Source organism: Ambystoma mexicanum, chromosome 3p (assembly GCF_040938575.1).
Source record: "Ambystoma mexicanum isolate Mex_15411 chromosome 3p, UKY_AmexF1_1, whole genome shotgun sequence".
NCBI lineage: Eukaryota > Metazoa > Chordata > Amphibia > Caudata > Ambystomatidae > Ambystoma > Ambystoma mexicanum.
Genome location: NC_090925.1, coordinates 291,616,492 through 291,638,910, shown reverse-complemented (window position 1 = coordinate 291,638,910; position 22,419 = coordinate 291,616,492). Strand labels below are relative to the sequence as shown.

At 44.2% G+C, this 22,419-nt stretch overlaps 2 protein-coding genes across 2 annotated transcripts in view; both read left to right on the top strand.

Moving 5' to 3' along the window:
• PCMTD2 (protein-L-isoaspartate (D-aspartate) O-methyltransferase domain containing 2) overlaps window positions 1-21,219 on the top strand; it is a 364,048-nt gene extending 342,829 nt beyond the window's left edge. Inside the window, exon 6 of the mRNA XM_069650823.1 lies at window positions 17,988-21,219. Within this exon, the coding sequence (XP_069506924.1) occupies window positions 17,988-18,373 (386 nt within the window). The 3' untranslated portion in view covers window positions 18,374-21,219. The remainder of the gene's footprint in view (window positions 1-17,987) is intronic.
• LOC138580352 (protein ABHD13-like) lies at window positions 9,068-10,223 on the top strand. The gene has a single exon (XM_069650822.1). The coding sequence runs from the start codon at window positions 9,160-9,162 to the stop codon at window positions 10,171-10,173; it is 1,014 nt and encodes a 337-aa protein (XP_069506923.1). The 5' UTR covers window positions 9,068-9,159; the 3' UTR covers window positions 10,174-10,223.
• Window positions 21,220-22,419: the final 1,200 nt, after the last annotated feature.

Sequence of the window (22,419 nt, the reverse complement as noted above, 5' to 3'; positions counted from 1 at the left end):
CTTTGGCAAAGCAGGCTGATCCCCACCAGAATCCCAAATAGGTAATCCTCTGTTTACAACCATTGGAGCTTGCGTAACTGTACGAGGTGACTCGCATAGGGAACAGGGTGTCTCTTGGACATCCATAACCATAGAGTCTCACTCCGAAATATCAGAGTTGCATCCCTAGTGAGGCCTTGGATTAAGTCTCAGTAAGGAAAAAAGGTTGTTAAACCAGCCAGGAAAAAACTCGATGTTCAGACCCTCTTGCCAGATGTATAGTTTAAAACTATCATCCTCACACAAGTTTTACAGTACCAATCAGTAAATGGATTATATCTCACATGTGGTTGCAAAATGTAAAACCTCTGGAGCGTTCCAAGTGCCAAATGGGATTAGCACAATAAATGATCTGAGGTCCAAATAACCAGACAGACTCAAAGAATATGGCAAAATACGACTTTATTATCAGTTCAATAAAGTAGGAAAAACTGGTGAACAAACCGATTGCAGCTCATACACTCTCAAGGCATTTTGGTTACACAGAAAGTTTTATACCTTGACATACGTCAGCTATGACATCATTCTACGTGGCTAACAGTAAAAACCTACTGGTTTCAGGGATTAGTTAAGGGAATCGCCTATACTTTTAGTTTGTATGAGTGTTGGTATCATCATTGGCTGCCCCATATCTGGTAGGCACGCCTTGAGCTACCTCCAACTACGTTAAATACTGATAATAGCATAACAACAGCAGCAGATAGGCTTCTGGAACAATGTATGGTCCACCATTGCATAGGCCCTCATGATTGGTTGGTACTCTCTTACCAACCATGAACATTCGGCTTGTTAGCAGCACATAAGCAACGAAACAAGGTGTGAGGCAACAACATCAGCCTTTCTTAGCTAATTAGCCTACCATCTCTCATCAGTTAAGCCCTAAGTCAAGGCTTCTTCTTTTTAGTTGACCTTGCTGACTGTTCTCTTCCTCAGAACTTTAAAGGGGGTGAAGGTACATTGCTATCTTCATCTGGAGCTTTATGAATAGGCCTTGTCTTCCAGTCCTGACCCATGTGTGAGGAGACCATGATTTTGTCCATTCTGCCCTTCTATTTCATGCTATTTGATTCAATGATATTGGGTGCTATTACTCTTCTTGAACTCTGGAGGTTGCTCCATTCTGCATGGGCTTTCTTCATCTTTGATTGGACAATACTTGGCATTCACAATTATTCACTCCTTTACTTAATCTAAGTGAAATATGTCCTGCGTATCTAGCTTATCCTCTTTGATTCCTTTCAAGCCTTCAGCTGCTTAATGCTGTGGCATCCTTGATCTTTCGCCAAGAAAATACCATTTGTTCTTGCACAAACTTGTATTCCAGCACTTGTCAGCTCTGCAGCCTTGGTCTTTCTCCTCTCGAGGCTTCTCGCTTACTATTACACAATGCCGATGTCCATTTTCTTAACATGGCTACTTTAACCGCATTCTATTTCCTACTTTAGCAAGCTTCTACGTTGTCTTATCTACCTTGCTTTTCTGCGCATATGCATGTACTACATCTTTTGTCAGTGTATATGGTTTTTCTTCATATTCGCATGTGTTTACTTTGTCACTTTAATCACATCTTCATTCTTTAGATATTTGTGTGTTGGTTTCAGTGTGTCCTTGTGTCTTCTCTTCTTCATTATGTAATTTCACATCTGTCAAACTTTACGTATAGCTCTTCTATGTCCAGTGGTGTCTGCAGGCTCATGTCTACCACATCGGTTTGGGGATACATTCGATACGGTTGTCTGAGCGCATAATATCTCTCATATATCCGATGTGGCATTGGGATATTACCAGGTGTCATGCACAGTGCTTTCTTGCTGTTCCTCCAGTATGACCAGGTGAGCCCTATAAATGACAGACATCTGCCTCTCTACTACGTTTAATTTATTTCTGAAAATGTTTGCATACAATTTGCTATCTCGATTAAGTAGTAATATGGCCCGCATTGAGGAGCAATACCTGCTGGCCTTATCTGGCTTGGCTATAAGGTAAGCCTTGTTTAACATGTATGTGAATATAGGGGCATAGATGGGTGATATGGTCTTACAGATATTACATTTGTCACACCGGTAATAGAAAGTTACACCCCCAACAGAAAATTTCTACTTAAGGATCCTTCTGATTTAGATTCACATTCTATCCGTAGAATGCCATGTAGTGGTTGGCCTAAAATATTAAACTTTGTTTACTAAACTTTAAGTTAGACATTATCAGAGGTATATCGGTAATACGATCTGTGACGAAGCTGAGGATGCCGTCCCTTCTTCCCTAAGGGGAGACCTTTCCCATGGGGTCAGGGCAGTGCGTCCACAGTACAATAGCCCTCCTGGGGGTGGTGCACTGAGGGAGGATCACATGGGGAGAGAATCCCCCTATGGGATTGGGGGCGACCATAACCAGAGAATGCGGTATCACCCCGCTTTAATACCACTAACTAATTCTCCAACCTAAATCCTCCTTCCGCCTTTCTGGCTAGAACTGATATTGTCAGCTCACTTCATCTAATTTACATGATGACATTAAAAAGTCTGAAATTACAAAGTGTCAGGTGTACATCTTTAAAGCTGCTACTGGGACGAAGAAGATATCTGCGAGTCCAGAGCGATCTAGCTTCTTGATGCCAGTGATTGGCCTGGAGCAGTACATCAATCCCACGTGGGCTTTTCAAGGAGGTTAAAGCTCAGCTGGGGCTGAGACTTGAGAGAGAGTTCCTCTGTGTAGGGACAATGGGAGCCGTGCAGGAAAGCAGCAAATGTAAACCACAAGGGAAACTGCGTTGTGAGGAACGGGAGCTGATGCTGTAGGCACAGGTACATGTGGATAGACAATCACAAGGTCGGAAGCCTATTTCTTCCACAGTACCTCAAAGAAAAGAAGTGCCAGTCTTGCAAGACATTCAAATCCAAGACACTGAAAAACCAAAAGCAAAAGCACCTGGCTGCCGCTGCTACAGAGGATAATAGATCTGTGGCTGCAGTACAGGTGAAGCACTGCAAGTTAGAGGCTGAAATGTATTGAAGCCGAAGGCTGATTTACTGGAGAGTTTGCAAATCGCTGAATGAAAAGACATGCTGTAATGACGTCTATTTAGTGAAGGTCACTGGTCCCTCATACGAGGTTGCCCACAATATTGTTGCAAGGCCTCCCCTTACTGAATGATGCACATTAGGTCTGGAAAACCATACGGCATGGAAGACAAGGACATAAGAAAGGAGAGCACACAGAGGTGCTCGCAACAAAACCAAGGGTGAGGAGTTGAACACCAAATATTTTGGCACCACATGCCCCAAACACTAATAAAGGTAAATAAGGTGTGAAACATGCAGTAAAACCAAAATACTCATGGTATTGAAAAGGTGCATGGCGCAGCTACCTAACATGTCCTGAAAAATGCTGTGGCACTGGAAGTAATCCTGGTGCCAAAGGCCAGTATGGTTCTGAGGCACATAACGATGTCAAAGGCCCAGATGATTCAGAAATGCAGCATGGAGAGGCCACACCACGTGACTTTACACACATTGTTGAACAGCCCTGTACTATGCTGAACTTCCACTTTTTCATAAGAGAAGACGCTGATGAAGATTACACATAACTATCACACATAGATTTTTATTCAGAGGTGTTTATGAACATTTATGCAAAGAAAACACCAGCACCCAGGCATTGGATCTTGCTTTTCAACAGGATGGCAGAACCTGAACATTTGTATGAACGACAGAATGGCAGGGGGTCAAAAGAGGCAAGTTGAAGAACAACCCACATTTCCCTTTTAAATACCTGAGGTATAACCCTCCGCTGGGTCATGTGCACAACATGAGGAGGAATAGTACTTTCCAGAGGATTAACAGCAATTATAGGATGAGGGGGAATGTGCTTGGGATAAATACATGATGGATTCCCCAGATTAGAGCCTCTTTTGTCCTCGTTACTTAAGGAGAATCTGACTAAGTATTGTGCTTTCATTTGACGGGTGATGAATAGGATTCATTAATCTTTTTAATCTTTTTTTTAATCTCTGCTCTTATCCCACCTTGGGATCTCTTTTTATTCTCCACGCCTTGGGGCTTCTTTAGTCTTCATAAGCCAGCCATGCACAGAGACATGTATTTGCCATTTACTTCTGGCGAGCTATGATCGATCCAAATGAGATGAAATGGAGCAAAAATGCTCTCAAACACGTGCCAAGCCACAGGAAGGCAGGGATGTATACATTACCAATGAGGAGACCTGTTTGGATGCCCCTGAAATGCCAAGCAGGAGACGGCTTGGCTGTGAAGATGTACTAATGATATAAATTGCAGGATTCAGAGCAGAAACACAGCTGTGATGGGGCACATAATTAGCAAAATCTTGAAAAAGCCAAGAAATTGACCAGGACTCTCGGATCTTTGGTAGCCATAAGCAGTAGACCTAACAGCAAAATAGGTATCCTAACTGGTATGAAAAGATTCAAAGGAACATTGTCCGCAAGTCATCAACAGTCCTTTCAAGCCAAGTCACTTTAATGTTAAAGATATCCACAATACCTAAAAAAAAGTATCGTTCCTGTTGCCTCTTTTCCCAGCTTTGCCTCCATTGATTGAAAAAGGTACTCCAGCATATCTGCTGTGGATTTGTACTTGCTGTTTTTAGGGATGGGTTGGGTCTTTTAAGCCTCACTCACCTGCTGGACTCATTTTCTTTAGGGTGCACTAGGCAGTTCTTCTGGCACCGAATGGTGCAGGGAGAGTGTTTACTGTTTCTTTTTACTTTAGTTACTTTTACCTTTTTGATTTTTAAAAATTGCAATAATGCCTTTTTTGAGTACCATATACTGAAAATAGCTGCTCTTGTGCCTGAAACCGGTTGGAGCTGTGTTTTAGGACTGTCTGGTCCAATCCATATTACAGATAGTGTATGTCTGTTGCTGGGCAGATGTGAGATAACTGGCTGGGCAGCCTCCACCTCTTGGAATGGTGTTAGGCCCTTACCATAGGGGGCTGTGGGCGGCACCCAGCCTGAATTTAGGATAAAAGGAGGGGGTCTGGAGCCATTCCGGATGTCGCCCACAGGAACCACAGGAACCAAGCTTCCAAAGTCCATAGACAGCATGTAGGAACACAGTGGACTGCAAATTCAGACCACCACTGCTAAAGCCATCCACCAGGGAACCTCTTGACCATCTCGTTGTGACAAAGGGGAAACCCACGCCAGGATCCTTCCTCCCTCAGACTGGTGGATTTAACATACTCTGTACATCAGTGGCATTACTGGATCCCCTTACTGGCTGGATCAGAAGGGACACGCTGCTGCTGCTCGGACACAATCTCGCTTGAAGTCTGACAATCTGCATATCTATCCAACCTGGGACCCAAACTGGTCTGCTGCTCTCCACCATGAACAGAGGCCTGCTGGCACCTGTGTTTTTTCCCTGCAACACACAGCCAGTCTGACACTGTCTTGAGTCACAAAACCAACTTGCTGTGTCTGAAGTGTACAGAGGGTCCTCCAACACTGTGGGACTTGAAGCCGTCCTTTTTCACAATCATCAGTCATGTCCAACTGGTGGGCCCCTGGAGGACTGGAACCACTGCAAGCCGGACCCTAACCTGACACTGAAAACTACCACTACAACCATGACCCCTGTACCTTCTGCAATCAGACCAAGGGTGTGAGTTGTTGTCCCTACTTGGGGGGTGATATTTCTTCAAATCAGAGTTTGAGGGCAAAGATTGCATACCACCTTTTGACGCCTGTACGTTCGCATAGGATTCAAAGGGTGTATAGTTATATCTCTGCAGCTACGTTTGCCTTACCGTGGGCGGTAGAGTTCAGGACTAGGATTCCTGTTTGGGGATCTCTTAGCGCTTAGGAATTAGGAGTTGCAACGTACCTTTGTGGGAAATCCTTTTTGTGAAAAGTATGTGTTACTATCTAAAAGGCTATATCTATTTGCCTTGGCCAAACCTTCCTTTGGTGGACATTGTGACAGCCTCAACCCCTTTCCAAGTGATTACTGTTGAATTAGTCGGTTTATAGTGATTTTTTCGACAGTGATAGTTTCTAAATACAAAAGTTTCGACACAAAAGCCTCGGGGGAAAAAAAGTTTTGAATGCATTTTAAAAAAAAAAAATAATCGGGGGGGTTCTCCCCCAAACCCCTGTTTTCTTTTTAAAACAAACTTTTTTTTCTATACGAAACTAAAATAAAACCTGTACCATGAAAAAAAACATTTGAAATGTTTTTTTTCGAAACTTTGTATTCAGAACTTTTGTCTTTCGAAACTATGTTTTCGAAAGAATGACTGGATCCTGAATTAGTCCCATTGGAACACTGCTGACTGTATTCGTAAGGTAAAGGACCTCTGGAGCTTGTTGTTCTCCCTTGCGTTTTAGCTTCAACAGTATTTCATACGCTTTGCAATGTTTAACTGTAAATAATAAAGCAGGAGTGGCTCATTATTTGGATTACATAACTTTGTATGTATATAGGTAGATTCAAGTGTGCTTTGTGTGTAATAGTTTTGAGTTTTAATTCTTGTGTTTTCTTAAATAGTATATTTTATACATCTGTGTGGACTTCCTAATATCGGTTAACTGTATATTCCACTAAACCCTTGATCTCCTAATTCAAACCTTATTTCGCAGTGTATGCTACTCAGTGAGAGTTTGGTTAAAACAAAGAGCGAAAATCCCTTGCAGGATCACTAGGTTGTGGAAGGGTGCAGAAGTAAGACTCTGACACAGAGGGGTCATAGTGTTTGCTGTAGACTTGTATTCAAGGATAAAAAAGGAAAAGAAAAGCCCTTTCTTGTCCTAACTAAGAGGGTTTTCCCCACCTCAACTGAAATAATCAGTGTCAGAATGTCCAAAGCAAAAGTCCCAATGTCCAGTGTCAAAATCCTCAATCTGTCCCTTATACACTAAACTAACTAAATCAAAGGAAATGTCTACTTGGTTCAGAGGGGCGACTCCCCTTCCCCTGGGCAAAAGTCAGTACTAGTCTTAATAGGATTTTCCAAATATGGTTTCAGCCTATCCTTGATAGTGTGGGGGAATCTCACTCTCCCCAGCCTTTCTCAGGCTCAAAGTAGGTCCTGGGGGTCCTAGATCCTGGTTGTTAGCCTTGGTTTCCTCTCGCCGTATACTACGCTGAAGAACAGCCTGGGTGCTTCCAAGCTGTAGTGGTTCCCTGAGCCTGGTGGGCAGACCGGGTTCCCCCTCACCAGGTACTGCGGCGAAGAAGAGTAGTCTGGTTGCACTCCTCAGGGTGTAGTGGGTGACACAGGCTTAGTTCACAAACCTGCTAAGCACTGTATAAACTGTCCATCAAGTTTCAATTCTCTTTATTTGGGTGCGAGTCCCAGACCCGCAATTCCGACCTCTGGTTTCCCATTTGTGGACTTGGTTCACTCTCCTGCCAAGCACTAGTACAACTCGGTGTACTTCTCTGCTTTTCTCCAACTATATTAGGGTCCCATACCCTCCATTACCAGCCTTCTGATTCATGCCACAACCTCCTTGAGCTTCACCTCCTTCCCTATCACCCGCATACCTTGCGGTGTGGTGCGCGGTTGTCGGTTCCCTTGAGGTAGCTGGGCTCGTTTGTGGGTCTCTAGTACCTTCCCGGAGCTTCCCTTGCTCTTCGGTGGCTCTGCGGGACTGCTTCCTTTTGGGACAGCATGGTCTCAGACTTCCATGCTTCCCAGGTATCTGGGGGACCCATAGTCTTTGTCTCCCCATGGGCCGTGTCGTCCTTGCATCCTGGACCGGCCCCGAACTCTCTACTTTCTCGTGGCATCCCATTCAGCACCCGTCTGCACGTCAGGTTCCTCCTGACTCTTGTAGTTCCTCCAAGGTGGGTCTGACAATCTGTCAAGTCCTTCTTTGGTTTTTATCTTGCTTCTTACAATGTATGGCTGTGCACAATTGTTAGGCAAGATTATATGTAGTAACCCTGTGGGAGACTACACCGACCTTGTCCTCTTGGCAATAGGTAACCCTCTGGTATAGGACTGTACTACACAAGTTGGTAGAGTTACTGAACACACACACACACACACCCTCCACCCCCCTTGAGGGGACTTCAATAGCAAGGACACTGTGGACATTGATATATCACTTTACACTTAAATGCAATACTGTTTGGAGGTCGGCGGTAGCAATGGGCACAATTCATATCAGCGACACTTCGCGGTTTCAGCTAGTTGCAAATAGCACCACTGCTGTTCTTGGACACATTGTGGACTTTCCTTGCTTCTCGTGTGCAGCACTCTGTTAAGGAGGCTCAGGCTTGGTTGGTCCTGCTTCGAGGGAGTCTGGAGGATCTTCCTGGAGCTCGTGTCCGGCTTAAATACGATGCACTCGATTCTGGTGTTCCTGTCCCCTGGCACTCGGTTGCAGTAACAGCAAAGAAGTACAACCAGCAGGGAGAGGGGTTCCATTCAAGTTCGTCTTGGGGTCAGTTGGTCCCACCAACCCATGGGAAGAAGTTGTCTGTTCCGGGCTTCTCTCCTCCATTAGAAATATGGAGCTTCAGCACTGCAGCAGGGCTTCACTGATCAAACCAACGGTCCGGGGGGGGGGGGTGCAGCAAGCATCTCTTCCAGTTTCTTCTTCTGTTCCTTTGTCCAGTGGTCGACTCTGCCTTCCTTGCAAAAGACCTCGCCTTTTATGCAATTTTCGCAGCCTAGCTATCACCCACACAGCAGGGTGGCTGTCCTTCAAGGATAGCCAGCCGGCCAATCACTTTTGGGTGCATTCCTGTAACCAAGGAGACTAAGCACAGGGATTTTCGGGAACCTACCTCGGTTCATGCCCTGCCAGAAACGCTGGAGCCAGAGGCGGGCTTCACCAGGGAATCCTGCCAAAGACAAAACAAACAAAGGGGGATCAAACCTGGTTTGGCGCACAGAGTAAATCTTGAGAAGCACCTTACAAACAAGAAATAGCGGAAAAAGAAGACCAGTACCATTTTGACAAAATGGGCACCCATGGGTGCAATACTGCAGCTGAGGATTCAGCCTGTGGTAAAAACGCATAATGGTAGGTGTACGTGCCTAGGAAGAGAATCATGGAGGAAGGAGGAGGACTTTATGCCGGGCACGGGCAGGCGTCTGATGGAATAAATTTATTCTGAACTTTGCAATGGAAAAGTCATGGAAACTGTGGGCACTTGCAGAACGATGGCTGTTCGCCTTAGCTTCTTGGTCATGGGCTCTCTGCCGCGTGTCTCTGCTTCCTTTGATACTGACATTTAATATGTATGGAGGCGTACTGTTGCTTTTATTAATTTTTGTATCCATAGCGGGTATCCTATACAAATTCCAAGATGTGTTGCTATATTTTCCAGAACAGCCCTCTTCTTCACGTCTTTATGTTCCTATGCCTACTGGTATACCACATGAAAACATCTACATTAAGACCAAGGATGGCATTGTTCTCAATCTACTTCTGTTAAGATATGTTGGGGATTCCCTGGGTTATTCTCCAACTGTCATTTACTTTCATGGCAATGCTGGAAACATTGGTCACAGATTACCAAATGCTTTGCTAATGTTGGTTAACCTAAAAGTTAACCTGCTTTTAGTCGACTACAGGGGCTATGGAAAAAGTGATGGCGAAGCCAGCGAAGAAGGACTTTATCTTGACTCTGAAGCTGTACTAGATTATGTGATGACTCGACCAGACATTGACAAAACAAAAATAATCCTTTTTGGACGTTCTTTGGGCGGAGCTGTGGCCGTTCATCTAGCCTCTGAAAATTCCCACAGGATTGCTGCTGTAATGATGGAGAACACATTTCTCAGTATCCCTCACATGGCCAGTACTTTGTTTTCTTTCTTTCCAATGAGATACCTTCCTTTATGGTGCTACAAAAATAAGTTTCTGTCATATAGAAAAATATTGCAATGCAGAATGCCTTCCCTGTTCATTTCTGGGCTGTCTGACCAACTAATTCCTCCAGTAATGATGAAGCAGCTTTATGAACTGTCCCCATCTCGGACTAAGAGGCTGGCCATATTCCCAGATGGAACTCACAATGACACTTGGCAATGTCAGGGCTACTTCACTGCTCTGGAACAATTCATCAAGGAAGTAGTAAACAGCCAGTTGCCTGAAGAAATGGCAAAAACCTCATCTAATGTTACAATCATATAATGCTTGACATTTTTCTCCTCCATTGGAAAGTGCACATTAACTTCTGACATTGATGATGAATGGTAGGAAAATTAAACCACTGCCACCAGCCATTAAATGTAGTAAGGGTAACATAACAAATGTGACATGAGAATGTAGACAAAGGTGATACTAACTAACCCCTCCAGCACCCCATGTAAGATGGTGTGTGCTGTGTCTACAAAGAGAAAAAGGCAAGTAAAGTCGATTTTACTTTACTGCTCTTGGAAACTGCAGATTATCCAAGAGAAGGTATTTAAACCTTAGCAGAAATCCAAAGGACTTCTCTGTGACACTGCACTGAAGGTGCTGTGTGTCACAATACAAAAAGATGATGCCTATGGAGTTTGTCAGACTCCAAAACCAAAAGAAACACAGGGTTTAAATCAAAAGAAAAATACATGAGAGAGTGAGAAAAAGGTCTTGCTCACTCCAGGATAAAAATGAAAAGTCCTAAAGTCCAGCAAAAGAGCTGGGTGTCTCCTAAGGTAGAAGGGAATTAGCACAGAAATGAGAATTCTCCCCAACAACCACTAGACTGGTAAAAGTGGTTCCAATGGTTTTTCACTATTGATCCACACCTCTTCCTCGTCTCAGTACTAAGTGGAGCTGGTATGGTAACTCACTAGGAATCTTTCTCGTCTCAGTACTCTCTACATGGACTGCTTTAGAAAAGTAAATAGGGTATGAGGGTAGGAGTAAAGAAGAATGAGGTGAAGGAGAAGTGGGGCAACTGTGGGAAGAGGGTCTAAGGTCATGGGATTGGTGAAAATGCTGTGTTCTCACAATGTGGTCATCACTGGTCCCAAAGGGGGTTTCCCCCCTCACATGAGATCCACCCGCTGAGTACCAGCCACAAGGGGACTATCAGGCAGGCAGCTGGCTCACCACACTGGCCGTCAAAATTTGGGTTCTCCCACCCTCAGCCACCAAATCTATTCCTTCTCTGGCCTCCTTTCCTGGGTCTTGTTTCTCATCCTACCTCCTGGTCCTGCTTAGGTTCAGCCAGGCCTCCTAAAACCTTCTTGTTCTTTCTGACTACAGGACTGCTCTCCTCTTTCACCCCAACCCACCTCTTCACACCGATTTTTGGTATGATATGGTTTGGTATTAGTGCTTGTATAGCGCATCTATTGGCTTAATAAGGCATCTTGGTGCTAAACAGTCTCTGAAAATACAAAACCAGCGATACAATACCTCCCGAATGGTATTCGTATCACTCCAATGCTCTCCAACCACCTGCCACAACCTACTTCAGTAACTCACACTCTTGATTGGGGTCTCAGTTTTATAATGTTTTCCCATCATCTTCCCGATGGGGTTGTCTTTGGTTCTGCAGTTGGGTCAGGGGTGAAATTGATTGTTACTTCTAGGTGTATCAGGCCTCATTTTGGGCTCTTACAGGGGTTGCCCAAGCCTTTATTTGGCATGTCTGCTTCCCCTTCCTTCCCACTCACTGATGCTGCCTGTAATGGTCCTGGTATCCTATTTACCCAGTCTGTAGAGGTTATGCTGGAAAAACTCGAAGTGAACTTTAAACTCCACTGGCTGAGTAGAGAATGCTGGCTTGATGTAAATTGGCTGCCTTGTACCCTTCTGAATTTTGATCCCTTAAGTTGATATGTCAACTGGCCAGCAATGGTTGGAAAGTTTGACATACAGTGGAAATAATAGCCAACCACATCCCGAAAGGCTTGAAGCTACCTCTTTGTCCTGGGAGCAGGGATATCTTGGATACTCGTTACCTTGGTCACCCAAGGCTGTATGTTTCCTTTACCGACTTGAATTCCCAGGTACTTAACCGAAGATAGGGTGAGATGATATTTAGTGGAATTGATTGTAAGTCTGGCCTTCCAGAGACTTCAGGCCCCGTAGATATAGGTGCTTTATATATTCTGAACTGTCACTGAAGATCGGAATGTCAACTAGGTAAGCTCCTGAGAAGGCCTGATCGGGCTGGAGCACCACATCCATCACCGCCTGCAAGGCAGCCAGCATGCCATGGAGACCAACAGGGAGCATGGTGTAGTGAAATAGGCCAATGGGTGTAACAAAATGATAGAGGAAGAGCCCCAGTATCTTCTTGACCTCTTTCTCTATCATTTTCTGTCCTGCTCCTGTAAGGTGATGGGGTGAGAGCTGAAACAACTTCCCTGTTGGGGAGGCATTCAGTGGACAAATTCATTGTCGCCCATTTCTCTCACAGAAAATGTCAGAAAAAGGCTGTGCATAAACCTGGAGATCTTGTTTCTTGTCTCTTTGGAGGTCATAGGGTATTAACGTGCCAGGCCTGGGATGTTAGTAGGAGTCAGCAAGGGGGGCATCAGGGATTGTTCCATGGGTTGTTACCGTGCAGACTGCCATTTTATGTGGTATCCTTCGGTATCGTCACTGAGCACCTGCGCAACATTATAGGATCCATGCTACTACTTTGTCTGCTTATTCCCTAAGGTTGGAAATAAGACCAGCACCAGGTCACATCTTAAACTTTCTGAAATAAAGTAGGTGAGTTACAAGTAAATTCCAGGCTTGCATCTCTTCAACTGCCTGGGCTGGGACCTATCAACACAAACAATCTCTCACTCATGCATCAAGATTCTCACAGCATTTTTTCTGACCTCACACATTCCATCCATCCATCCAACCACTACACAACACATCTCCCTTCCAATAGCCCGAAGTCACCAACCGTCACCAGCCAAAAACTTCACAACACATCTGCCGTCCTCACATGTCACACAACATACTTCCCACTCACAAACTAAACTCCAGACGTGCCAGAAACACACACACATAAGCACACTCACACCACTCCTCAACATTATCAGAGCATTCACTCTGACCCTCACACATTCCATACATCCATCCAAGCACTAGACAACACTTTCTGAGCTGAATCCGTGGTGTTACGACCTCTTCTTTTTCTCTTGGATGTCCTGCAGCTGGTTGCTCAGACTAGTGCATATGATTCTCAGAATTTCTTGGTTTACTTGGATGTATTCTCTGGACCCATTCCCTTCTTTTCTCCTTGATTTTGATTTTGAATGATTTATTACACGCACCAGACAGAATAAATCGTATTCGGGCGCAGATGATCACTAAGAAAAGAGAGATCTCATGAGAAGAAAGCATAGCATAGCAGACATTCTAATTTGATTAACTTTCATTGTTTATTTAAATAAAAACGTTTTCAGTCTCTTTCTAAAAAGGTCCAAAGTTTCACACTTTCTAATTTCAAGTGAAACTTGATTCCAAACTTTAGGACCACAAGCTCCAAAACTTCTGTCTCCTCTCGAGACACATTTTTTTTGTGGAGTGCTTATCCTATGAACGTAGATTCCTTTTCGGCTCGTATAATAACATTTTATCAGCCAGGTATGAGGGAGCAAGCCCTTTAGGACATTTAAACACTAGGCATGGCATCTTAAATTTGATTCTGTCCTCCACCATCAACCAATGGAGAGCTCTCCGCATTGATGACAAATGGTCTCTTTTCTTCAGATTTCCAATTACTCTTACTGCTGCATTCTGTGCTCTTTGGAGTCTCCCCATTTGTTTTTGAGGAATTCCTGCTAGCAAGCTATTGCAGTAATCCAGGTGGGAGTTGGTCATTTCCCCCACCACAACTGCCCTGTCTTCCATCGGAATATAGGGGAGTATCTTTCGTAATGATCGCAATGCAAAGTGAACTGTTTTCACTTTAGCTCCTATCTGCGTCTCACTATTCAGATTCTCCTGCCACCGGCAGCCTAGATTTAGAACTTTTTTTTGCATACTGCAATTGTTCCCCTAAAATCAGTGTGGGAGAACTTTGCCTTTCCAATGGCTTTTTGTTCTTTGGGCTGAACAATTTCTGTTTTTCCTGCATTTAATTGTAAATGGTTATTATTTATCCATTCATTGAGTTCTTTCATGCATTGGTTAATTCTCTCAAAAACATCTTCACTGTTTTGAAGCTCAGTATACAGCTGCGTATGTTCTGCAAATGAATGAAATAGCACACCATATTTCCTAAATAACCTGAAAACAGGACTAAGCAGGATGAAAATGAAGGTTAAAAATGAGAGGGGACAAAGAGGAGCTCTGCGGGACCCCACATTCAAGCTCCACCATTTGTGAGGTGAAACCGTCCAGTATAACCCTCTGAGTTCTATCTTTAAGAAATGACTCAAACCATTTCACAACCTTTTCAGAGGCTTTTCCCACCTGCCGATCCGTTGTGCCATTATCTAGTGGTTTACGGTATCAAAGGCCTTCCAATCATTCCTTCAGTATATCCAGAACATCACGTGAGCTCATTCCTTAAACTAGCCTGCTGAGACTTGAGGTGTTTTTCAGGTAGTAAAAAGGCATATGGTAGCAGCTCATCCCAGTTTCTTTTGTCTGCTGATACCACTGTCCAGAGAAAATTCTTTAAAGTCTTGTTACTTTTCTCCACTGGGTAGTGTGTCTGGGGATGGTAAAAGGAGGTGCAGAGGGTCTACATTTTTAGCTCCTTGATGACTCAGTACAAGGCAGCTGTCCGGTCTGTAAATATCTCTTTAAGGAACTCCAACCAGAAGAAATATAGTACTGTGCAATGTTACTGTGGCAAAACCTAAAATGACTAGGTTTGCATGCTATCCTGCCATTCATTTGCTTAAAAAAACCCTGCCATCCATACCAATTCAGAAAAAGGGTTCTACTTTGATTGGCGAGGGATAGATGAGGCCCTACCCCATCTCATTCTTATAGGTTTTTTCTGCTGAAATATTTCTGGACTTGCTGATTTACCCCTGCCCAGAAGAACCTAGGTCGTAGAGGATTCCTGCCTCTGGGTATCTGATGAAGGGGTGAGGTGAGGAGTGGGGATCTGGTCCTCCTTATGTGTCCCTACCTCGTTTTTCAAAAGATAGGAGGAGCCAAACCCTATGCTCCCCCCATCAATCTCATACAGGTTGGTGGTCTCCTCCGCAGTAGCGGGAGTATAATGTTCACAAATCAACTGAACAGTAGGATGAAAAGTTGGATTCCTCTTCTATACCAGGAGCCTCTTGTTACTGTGATTCAAAACAAGGACCTTAATCTCACTTCTGTAGTCAGGGGCGATGACAAGCCCTCATGTCTTTCCTATCTAGCAGCCAGCCCGACTGGGAGAGGCGTCCCAGTCGTGCTTAGAAACCAATCTCGGGTATGGTATCAGAAGTCCCTTGCGTCAGTGTCACCTAGAAACCTGTGGCATTGAGGGGCCATTCCCTAGGGAGAATATCCACTGTGGTTGTGTTCTATAAGTCCCATCCAGTGAAGCCCAGATTGGCTCGGGTGGGGAGCCGAGCCATGGTTATGTGGATGCATACCAGTCTTAGTTTAGGGGCAGGGCAGATTTCCGTAAGTCTTTGTGTATCCCACTTCTGACAGCACCTGTCAAGACCACCATCTGGATTGACAAAAGACTGGACTCAAGATAAACAGTTCATATGATATATTTACACAGACATTTTAAAAAGAGATTGAAATTGAAATAACAGAAAGATTATGAAACCAAAGCCTAGTCTCTTATGCTATGTGTGGTACTATTTTTATTTTATTTATAAAGTGCTATGACAGTGGCCCATAGGCATAATAGCACTAGACCAGACAGCCAACGGAAAAGAGGCATACATACAGTTCCAGGAGGGGGTTGATGCTTAAATCAGAAGTTCAGGGATGTGGTAGTGTCCGTCAGTGGAATAAGGCAGTTTTCAGTCCCTGTTTGAAGTTAGCTAAAACGGGGCATGCTCTTTGGTCTGGAGGCAAGGTGTTCCAACACCTAGGAGCGCAATAGGAAAAGGATACTGTCTCATCTCTGAGTGGTGTTGGTTTCAGAGGATTTCCTGAATCCAGTTGCAGTCTGTTTGTGACATTGACCAAGTCATGGTACCTTTGGAGTGAGATGGAGTCAGGCATTGCCCCTCCACTTTTTCCTATCACCTTGCTTATGCCCAGGGCTGGTTCCCCTCTTCCCACAAAACGGGAGCTCTCCCACTCTCGGTCACCTTGACTTCCTCCTCTGGCCTCTTTCACTGGTTGTTCTTTGTCCCATCTTCTGTCTAGTGCCAACCTGGCATGCAAAAGACTTCCTGTTCTAAGGGGCTGCCCTCTTCACCTAAATTCCCCTCTCAGCACCTGTTATCCCTTCCTCCTTCGCTATGCCACCTTCAAGTCTTAATATTGCCACTTCCTCCGCACCACCTTCCAACATTAACACTTTCCGTCTTCTCTGCCCCACCATCCCCCTCTTGATGTTACTCTTTCCTCCATCTCCACCTACTTACTGGTCTTACCACCGCCATCTCCTCTGTACCAGTTTTCCAATGTAATGGTATCCTGGCCTCCTCCTCTGTACTACCTCAGCTTCAACCTACTGATGATAACCACCTCCTCCCCCTTGCCTCCAACACCTCCTTAATGTTCCTTGTATCGCTCCCGCATTGACAGTGGTTTTTTTTTTAATGTAACTGGCTTTAGCACTTCCTAGGGAAATGTCAAATCTCTCAGTGGCTGAGGAGGTCCACAGCTGAGTTTTCTGTGACAGTTTCCTGCTAAGCAATGGGGATCACAGCGCCCATCATCCATTGGGTCGAAGTGATATCCTACCCCTGGGTGAACCGGGAGGGGACTGTGTCACTGTATATTTATTTTTTACAGTACATCATGTGTTGTATATTTTGTCATGAATGTGTATTGGAATATTGGGACTTTGGTACTAGCACATACTATACTAAGAGTGAAGCCTCACTGCACAGCTGTGTTACACATTGATAGTGCTGGTTTCACTTTGTGGACACCCTGTTTTCCCACTTAGGATAGGTCTCCTCATGATCCTCTCCAGAAGGCTGTGGAAAAACCGCACTAACATAGCCGCCCAATGTAATCTGTACAACGTATGTGTATGTTATGCTGCATGCTTTCTGTAGTCAGTCTCCAGGTGGCAGATCCAGATCTGAAACTTGGTCATTCTGTACCTCCAAGCGCCAACATCGCACAACCAAACCCTTGCTCACTTGCACCGAAAAGTGCCAGAATGCTTTGTCTAAATAGATTAGAATGCAGACATCTTTCCTAATATGACTTAAGGGTACTTGTCAATCTATCACAGTTTTGGGAAATGGAGACATGATGTAACAGTAAGTACATGTTACACACTGTAGTGATTCTTTTACTGGTAGTCTATGCCCACATTCTCTCCAACATCTTCCGCGCCCACTCTGTTACACATTCGTTCAGAATGTGGGACTGATGTATTGATGCCAGTGCCTGCCTAAGGGGATGGACATGAGGTGCAAACAGGCTTCTGAAAATTGGTTTGTGCTTTGCAGGAAATACTGTGTTCTGGGCACAAGGCACACGAATATCCTAGGAGTTTGTACAAAGGAGACCATGTACAAGTCATTACAGTGGGTCATTTAGTAGTTTTCTGTACAGGTGAGGGAGTTTGGGTTCTGCCTTTTCAGCGTTTGGAGGTACACAATGTCAGAGTGGGGTTCCAAGGATCATTTCTAATTTCCAGTCCTTCCTAACCCACTGCGGACCGCCTCTCTTGCCTTCAATCCACTGTCTTAGCATCTAACTTATTTGTTTGATGGCCACTGCACTTTGGTACACTTGCGTTTTCTTTCCCACTCTTTTGAAGTGAGACCTGGCATTGGGTCCTTTTTGGGATCATTGATTTTCTTTAAAAATAGAAAATATGCCTGGTTACTCATTAAAGTTCACGTCTTTTTTAAAATCTCTTCTTCCTTAACCTGTAGATCATTTTTTTCTTTTTTTTGTTTCAGCTCCAGCAAATGTCCGCAGCCTGCAGGATCTGGCACGTATTTCTATCCGGGGGACAATTAAAAGGCTTATTCACCGGGAGACTAAAAGCAAGAGTGGCAATGGTTTGAAGAATCCACCCCGATTCAAAAGGCGACGGGTGCGCCGGCGTCGTCGTATGGAAACTATAGTATTTCTGGACAAGGAAGTCATTGCCAGCCGTATCCCAAACCCCTTTGATGATAACAACAACTGTGAGGATGCAGAGGAGGAGAGACGGGAGGAGGATGAGAAGGGGGTTCCTGGAATTAAACCAGACCCTCCTGTAAACTTTCTGAGGGAGAAGATCTTGTGTCTCCCCCTGCCTGATCCCCTCAAATACTACCTCCTTTATTACAGGGAAAAGTAGATGCACCCAGTGTCTATTAGATAATCAGTAAATGGAGTGATAGTTCAGGATTGATACCTTGTAGGGCTTAAACACATACCACCTGCTTGCTGGTTAACGTGACAATGGATGGCTTTAGGCTGTCTGGGAACTGTTGCTGCTGTATGTCTGATGTATATTTTTTAAAAAGATCATGGCTTTTTGGGGGGAATTTACTGTGAAGTGGGAGGGTGGAACGCCTTCCCTCTTCTCCCATGCTTGATTGCCTGCCTCCCTAAGCAGGGTTCCCGTTTATTTCAAAGCAAGTTGGTAAAATGTTATGCATTGACTGTCAAACCTGTAACAAAAATGAGAATGTCTCTGAAATTAACATCAGTGACGTACCTCAATGTGTCCAATCGAATCACTCATTGCGATGGGCTGGCGCTGTGCTCCAATTGATTTCCGTAGCTGATCTAGTCTTTGGCCTTGATGCAGGTCGTGCAAACTCGTATCTTCTGGTTGGAAATCGGTATTGATCTTCTAAAAACCTCTACAGAGAATCTGATCGCTTTTGCGGAAATATACAGAATTGTTTGTATCCAAGCACGAGCCCCCATCTTGTTTGTGCGTGCCAGATCATATTGTGGCTCACTATGTAATGTTTTTCCAAGTGCAGGAGGCCGGTTGATCATTTCCCACTGTACCATGTGACCATTTGTTCTAAAGTGTAGCCTGAAAAAGTGTTTAGGCATTTAGAGTTTTGTATTGAACGATCAGATCTTTGTTTGACTTAGTACACTGATTATCCAAAATTCAGTAAGTGGGAAGAGGTGGGAACATGTTTTTTATTTAAATATTGGTTTTGTTCCAAACCAATAAATATAATTAAACTAACGATAGAAATTGTAGAATGCCTTGGTCCATGTGTCTCGAAACCTGCATGGAGAAGTTTAAGCTTTTCGAAGTTTAATGCAACAATAACCTGGTCTTTCTGCACCCCAGTGTTTGTTAGGAAATGGCGGCAGATGGTCTCTGCTAGTGTTAACATGTGCAGTGGGAATTCAGGCACAATAAGAGAGGCTTGCAAACACCATAGAGCACATGGGTGCACAGTTGCTTTAAAGTTGTTCTCTGAGGCACTGTTTTCGTTTTATGGTGATGGGACTGCTTACAAACAGGGGCAACGTGTATCATTTGCATTCATCGAAGGGTCTAGGTGGTGCACATGGAAGTTGTGATGACGCTTCAACCTCCTGCTTGAGGTCCTCTTTGCTGTCTGTTCTCAGCAATCGTATGAGCCTTCTGTCTAATAAGACTCATGTACTCCATGTTTGTAGTAAGCAGGCCATAGGCTGCTTTACGTGGATAGCATTTGCTTTTGTTCCGGTATGGGTGACAGACTTGGTTCTGGCTCCTCCTTTCTACTAAATGCTTCCAAGTCCGAATCCAGGGAAGGAGCCCAGTTTGGCACGTATACTCCAACAACATGAAAATATTGCTGCCTGTGCAGAGTACTGTAAATAAGTGAGGGGGTGCATACTGCTACCTCTTCGAGCTAGATCTGTGTTACAGTACCCCAGCTCAAAGCTTCTTGAATGCAGCACAAACAATAGTGTGATGAGACTTGTGGAAACAGGACAGTGCGAGCAAAAAGGATAAGCACTCCCCTTTGAGGTCTCCAGTTTACGAATGGTCACAAAGGGTTCCACTGTGGATTCCACACCATTGGAGATAGTATTTATTGAATTGCTGTTTTCGCTGGTAGATGCAGTTGGTCAACAGTTTATAATGGTTTTGGAGCATTCCCTTCTTGGACACCTATTAAAATGTGTTGCAGGTTGTCGCAACAAGCAGTATTTGGTCATCTCTGCTGAGAGACCAAAGCATGGATGGGTGTGTAACCAAGACGCCTCTGACCCAGCCATTTAGTGGTTGGTGCTATACGAAGAACTTCATAAGGGCAGTTTTGACGCTCGCCAATGAAGTTGAAGCTGATTTAGCACACACATTCCAAAGCCACATTTCAACGAATAATCTGTTTATATAGTAAATAAATGAGGAGGAGTCTCCACTGCTTTGTGTCTCTAGCACTTGGTGAATGTCCAGAATGTCTTCTTCTCCCAAGTGACATACAAGTGAGTGTTTCAACACACAACAGGGACTGAAATGTTATCTCCAACAAGACAGCTGTTTTAAATACAGAGTTGGCATAATCCCCCCTGGTTGGGGTATGCCCGTTTTTCTACCTGCAACAATTCGATTTTGCCTGAAATTCATATAAGCGGATATGGCTTTTCTCAACCGAAAAAACAACTGAAAATGTAACCCTACCTGGCAGAGATTGCCCGTGTAGCCAATTTATTTCCTACTTGAAGTCAACATAGATTTGTGCCTTTTCTGTCCAATGTTGGGAAGTGATGCTTTTTGTGGTTTTCTCAAACTTTAGACTTTTGGTCGGAAATGTCTACAGAATTGATTTACCTGAAGTTGTATGTGTTCCAGTAAGCTTCATGTTGCTGTGTCTTGATGGATGCCAAAAAGGCAGTAACTTTTAAGACTGTTTGCTTCCTGCATACCAACTATACTGCAGGCCCTTTGTAGTGACACTTTCTAAACTTGGCACCTCTCTGTTTATCCACCAGTTTTGTGCGTCTGGGATTGGAGTGGAGAAATTCCTGTACAGGTGTTTGCCCCAGTACACATTCACTCGTGACCATTGGCTGCATGTGGGGCTGAAGTCGTTCCTTCCACGGCTGGACAAAATATTATCAGCATTATGTATATTTTCTTTGTGTGCCGTTTTATACCATATGTAAAATTGCCACATGATGTTTGTACGGGGCTGTAAAGCTTTATTGTGAAATAAACACGAAGGAGGAAGCAAAGGTCTTGTAGCCTCTGTACCTGATAATTGTGTGGCTCTGTACAGATGTACTTAGCAGTATGTGTCATGTGTAACCACCTTTTTTTAGTCAGATGGTGGAGGCATTCCCATGAAGGGTGCCTGTACAATAGCACAACGATGACAAGTTTTGAGCCAATTTATGAAGCTGTAAAAAAGGGAGACATATACCAGGGACAAAATATAACCAACAGAAAAAAAGATACATAACACAACAGGAGACATACAGAGGTAGAAACTAACCTCAGGGGCAAGTGCTTCTATAAATACTATTTAAATATGCAAAATTATTTTTTTAAGTGTCTCTGGAGGAAGTGGTGGGGCCATGTAGGGAGGGTGGGGTAGAGGGAGTTCCCTCATTACCAAGTAAGTGAAGTTTAAGCCGAGCTTTCATTAGATCCACAGCTGTGCTGGTTTGTACTGTTATGGGCAGTGGATTCGCCTTGAGCTGGGTGAGCAGGGAGAAAGAGCGGAAGCAAAAGCAGGAACGGGGAGTGTATGGGACAATGAGGTGGAGTGCAGAGGAGGATCGTATGGAACAAGATAGTGAGTAAACTGAGACACAATCAAACTGGTACTAAGGAGCAAGACATAAATAGATTTTTAGACTAGGAGAAAGAACTGGAAAAGAGAGTGGTTGTGCATGGTGATCCAACCATCGAGTTGTTGCTAGGTTGAAGTGGGGAGGATCTGGGTGGTTTGTATAGAGTACAGGTTGAAGACTTTCTTTAGAGGGAGGAAGGAGTGGAGAGGAAGGGCAAGGAGGTAGGCTTGAGCAGCAGTCCAGTTACTTGAGTACGAGAGTGGAGTTTCGAGTTTTTATAGAGTGGTTAGTAAGAAAAGGACACATTTTCTGAATGTTGATGATGTTAAGAGGTAGTGCTGAATTGTTGCAGTTCTAGGTCACTATCCAAGAGGACCCCAGGATTGCAAGCCTAGGGTGTGGGAGCAAGAAGGCAGGAAAGATGAGAGCGGAGAGATGACATTGGAAGCTGGGAAAAAGATTGACTTCCATTTCTGAAGAGTTCTGCATGTGTCAGCAGAGTCATCCAGTCCCGAATTGTAGTGAGACAGTTGATAATAGGTTCTGAGATGGCTAGGGTGAAGGAAGGAAAGGAGAGACATATTTCAGTGTCATCAAGAAAAAGATGTTAGTGAAAGCCAAAGTATGAGATAGGTCTTC

What these genes read in the sequence shown, in the direction of transcription:
- LOC138580352 (XM_069650822.1), top strand. Translation starts at nt 9,160, where the DNA reads ATGGAAAAGTCATGGAAACTGTGGGCACTTGCAGAACGATGGCTGTTC.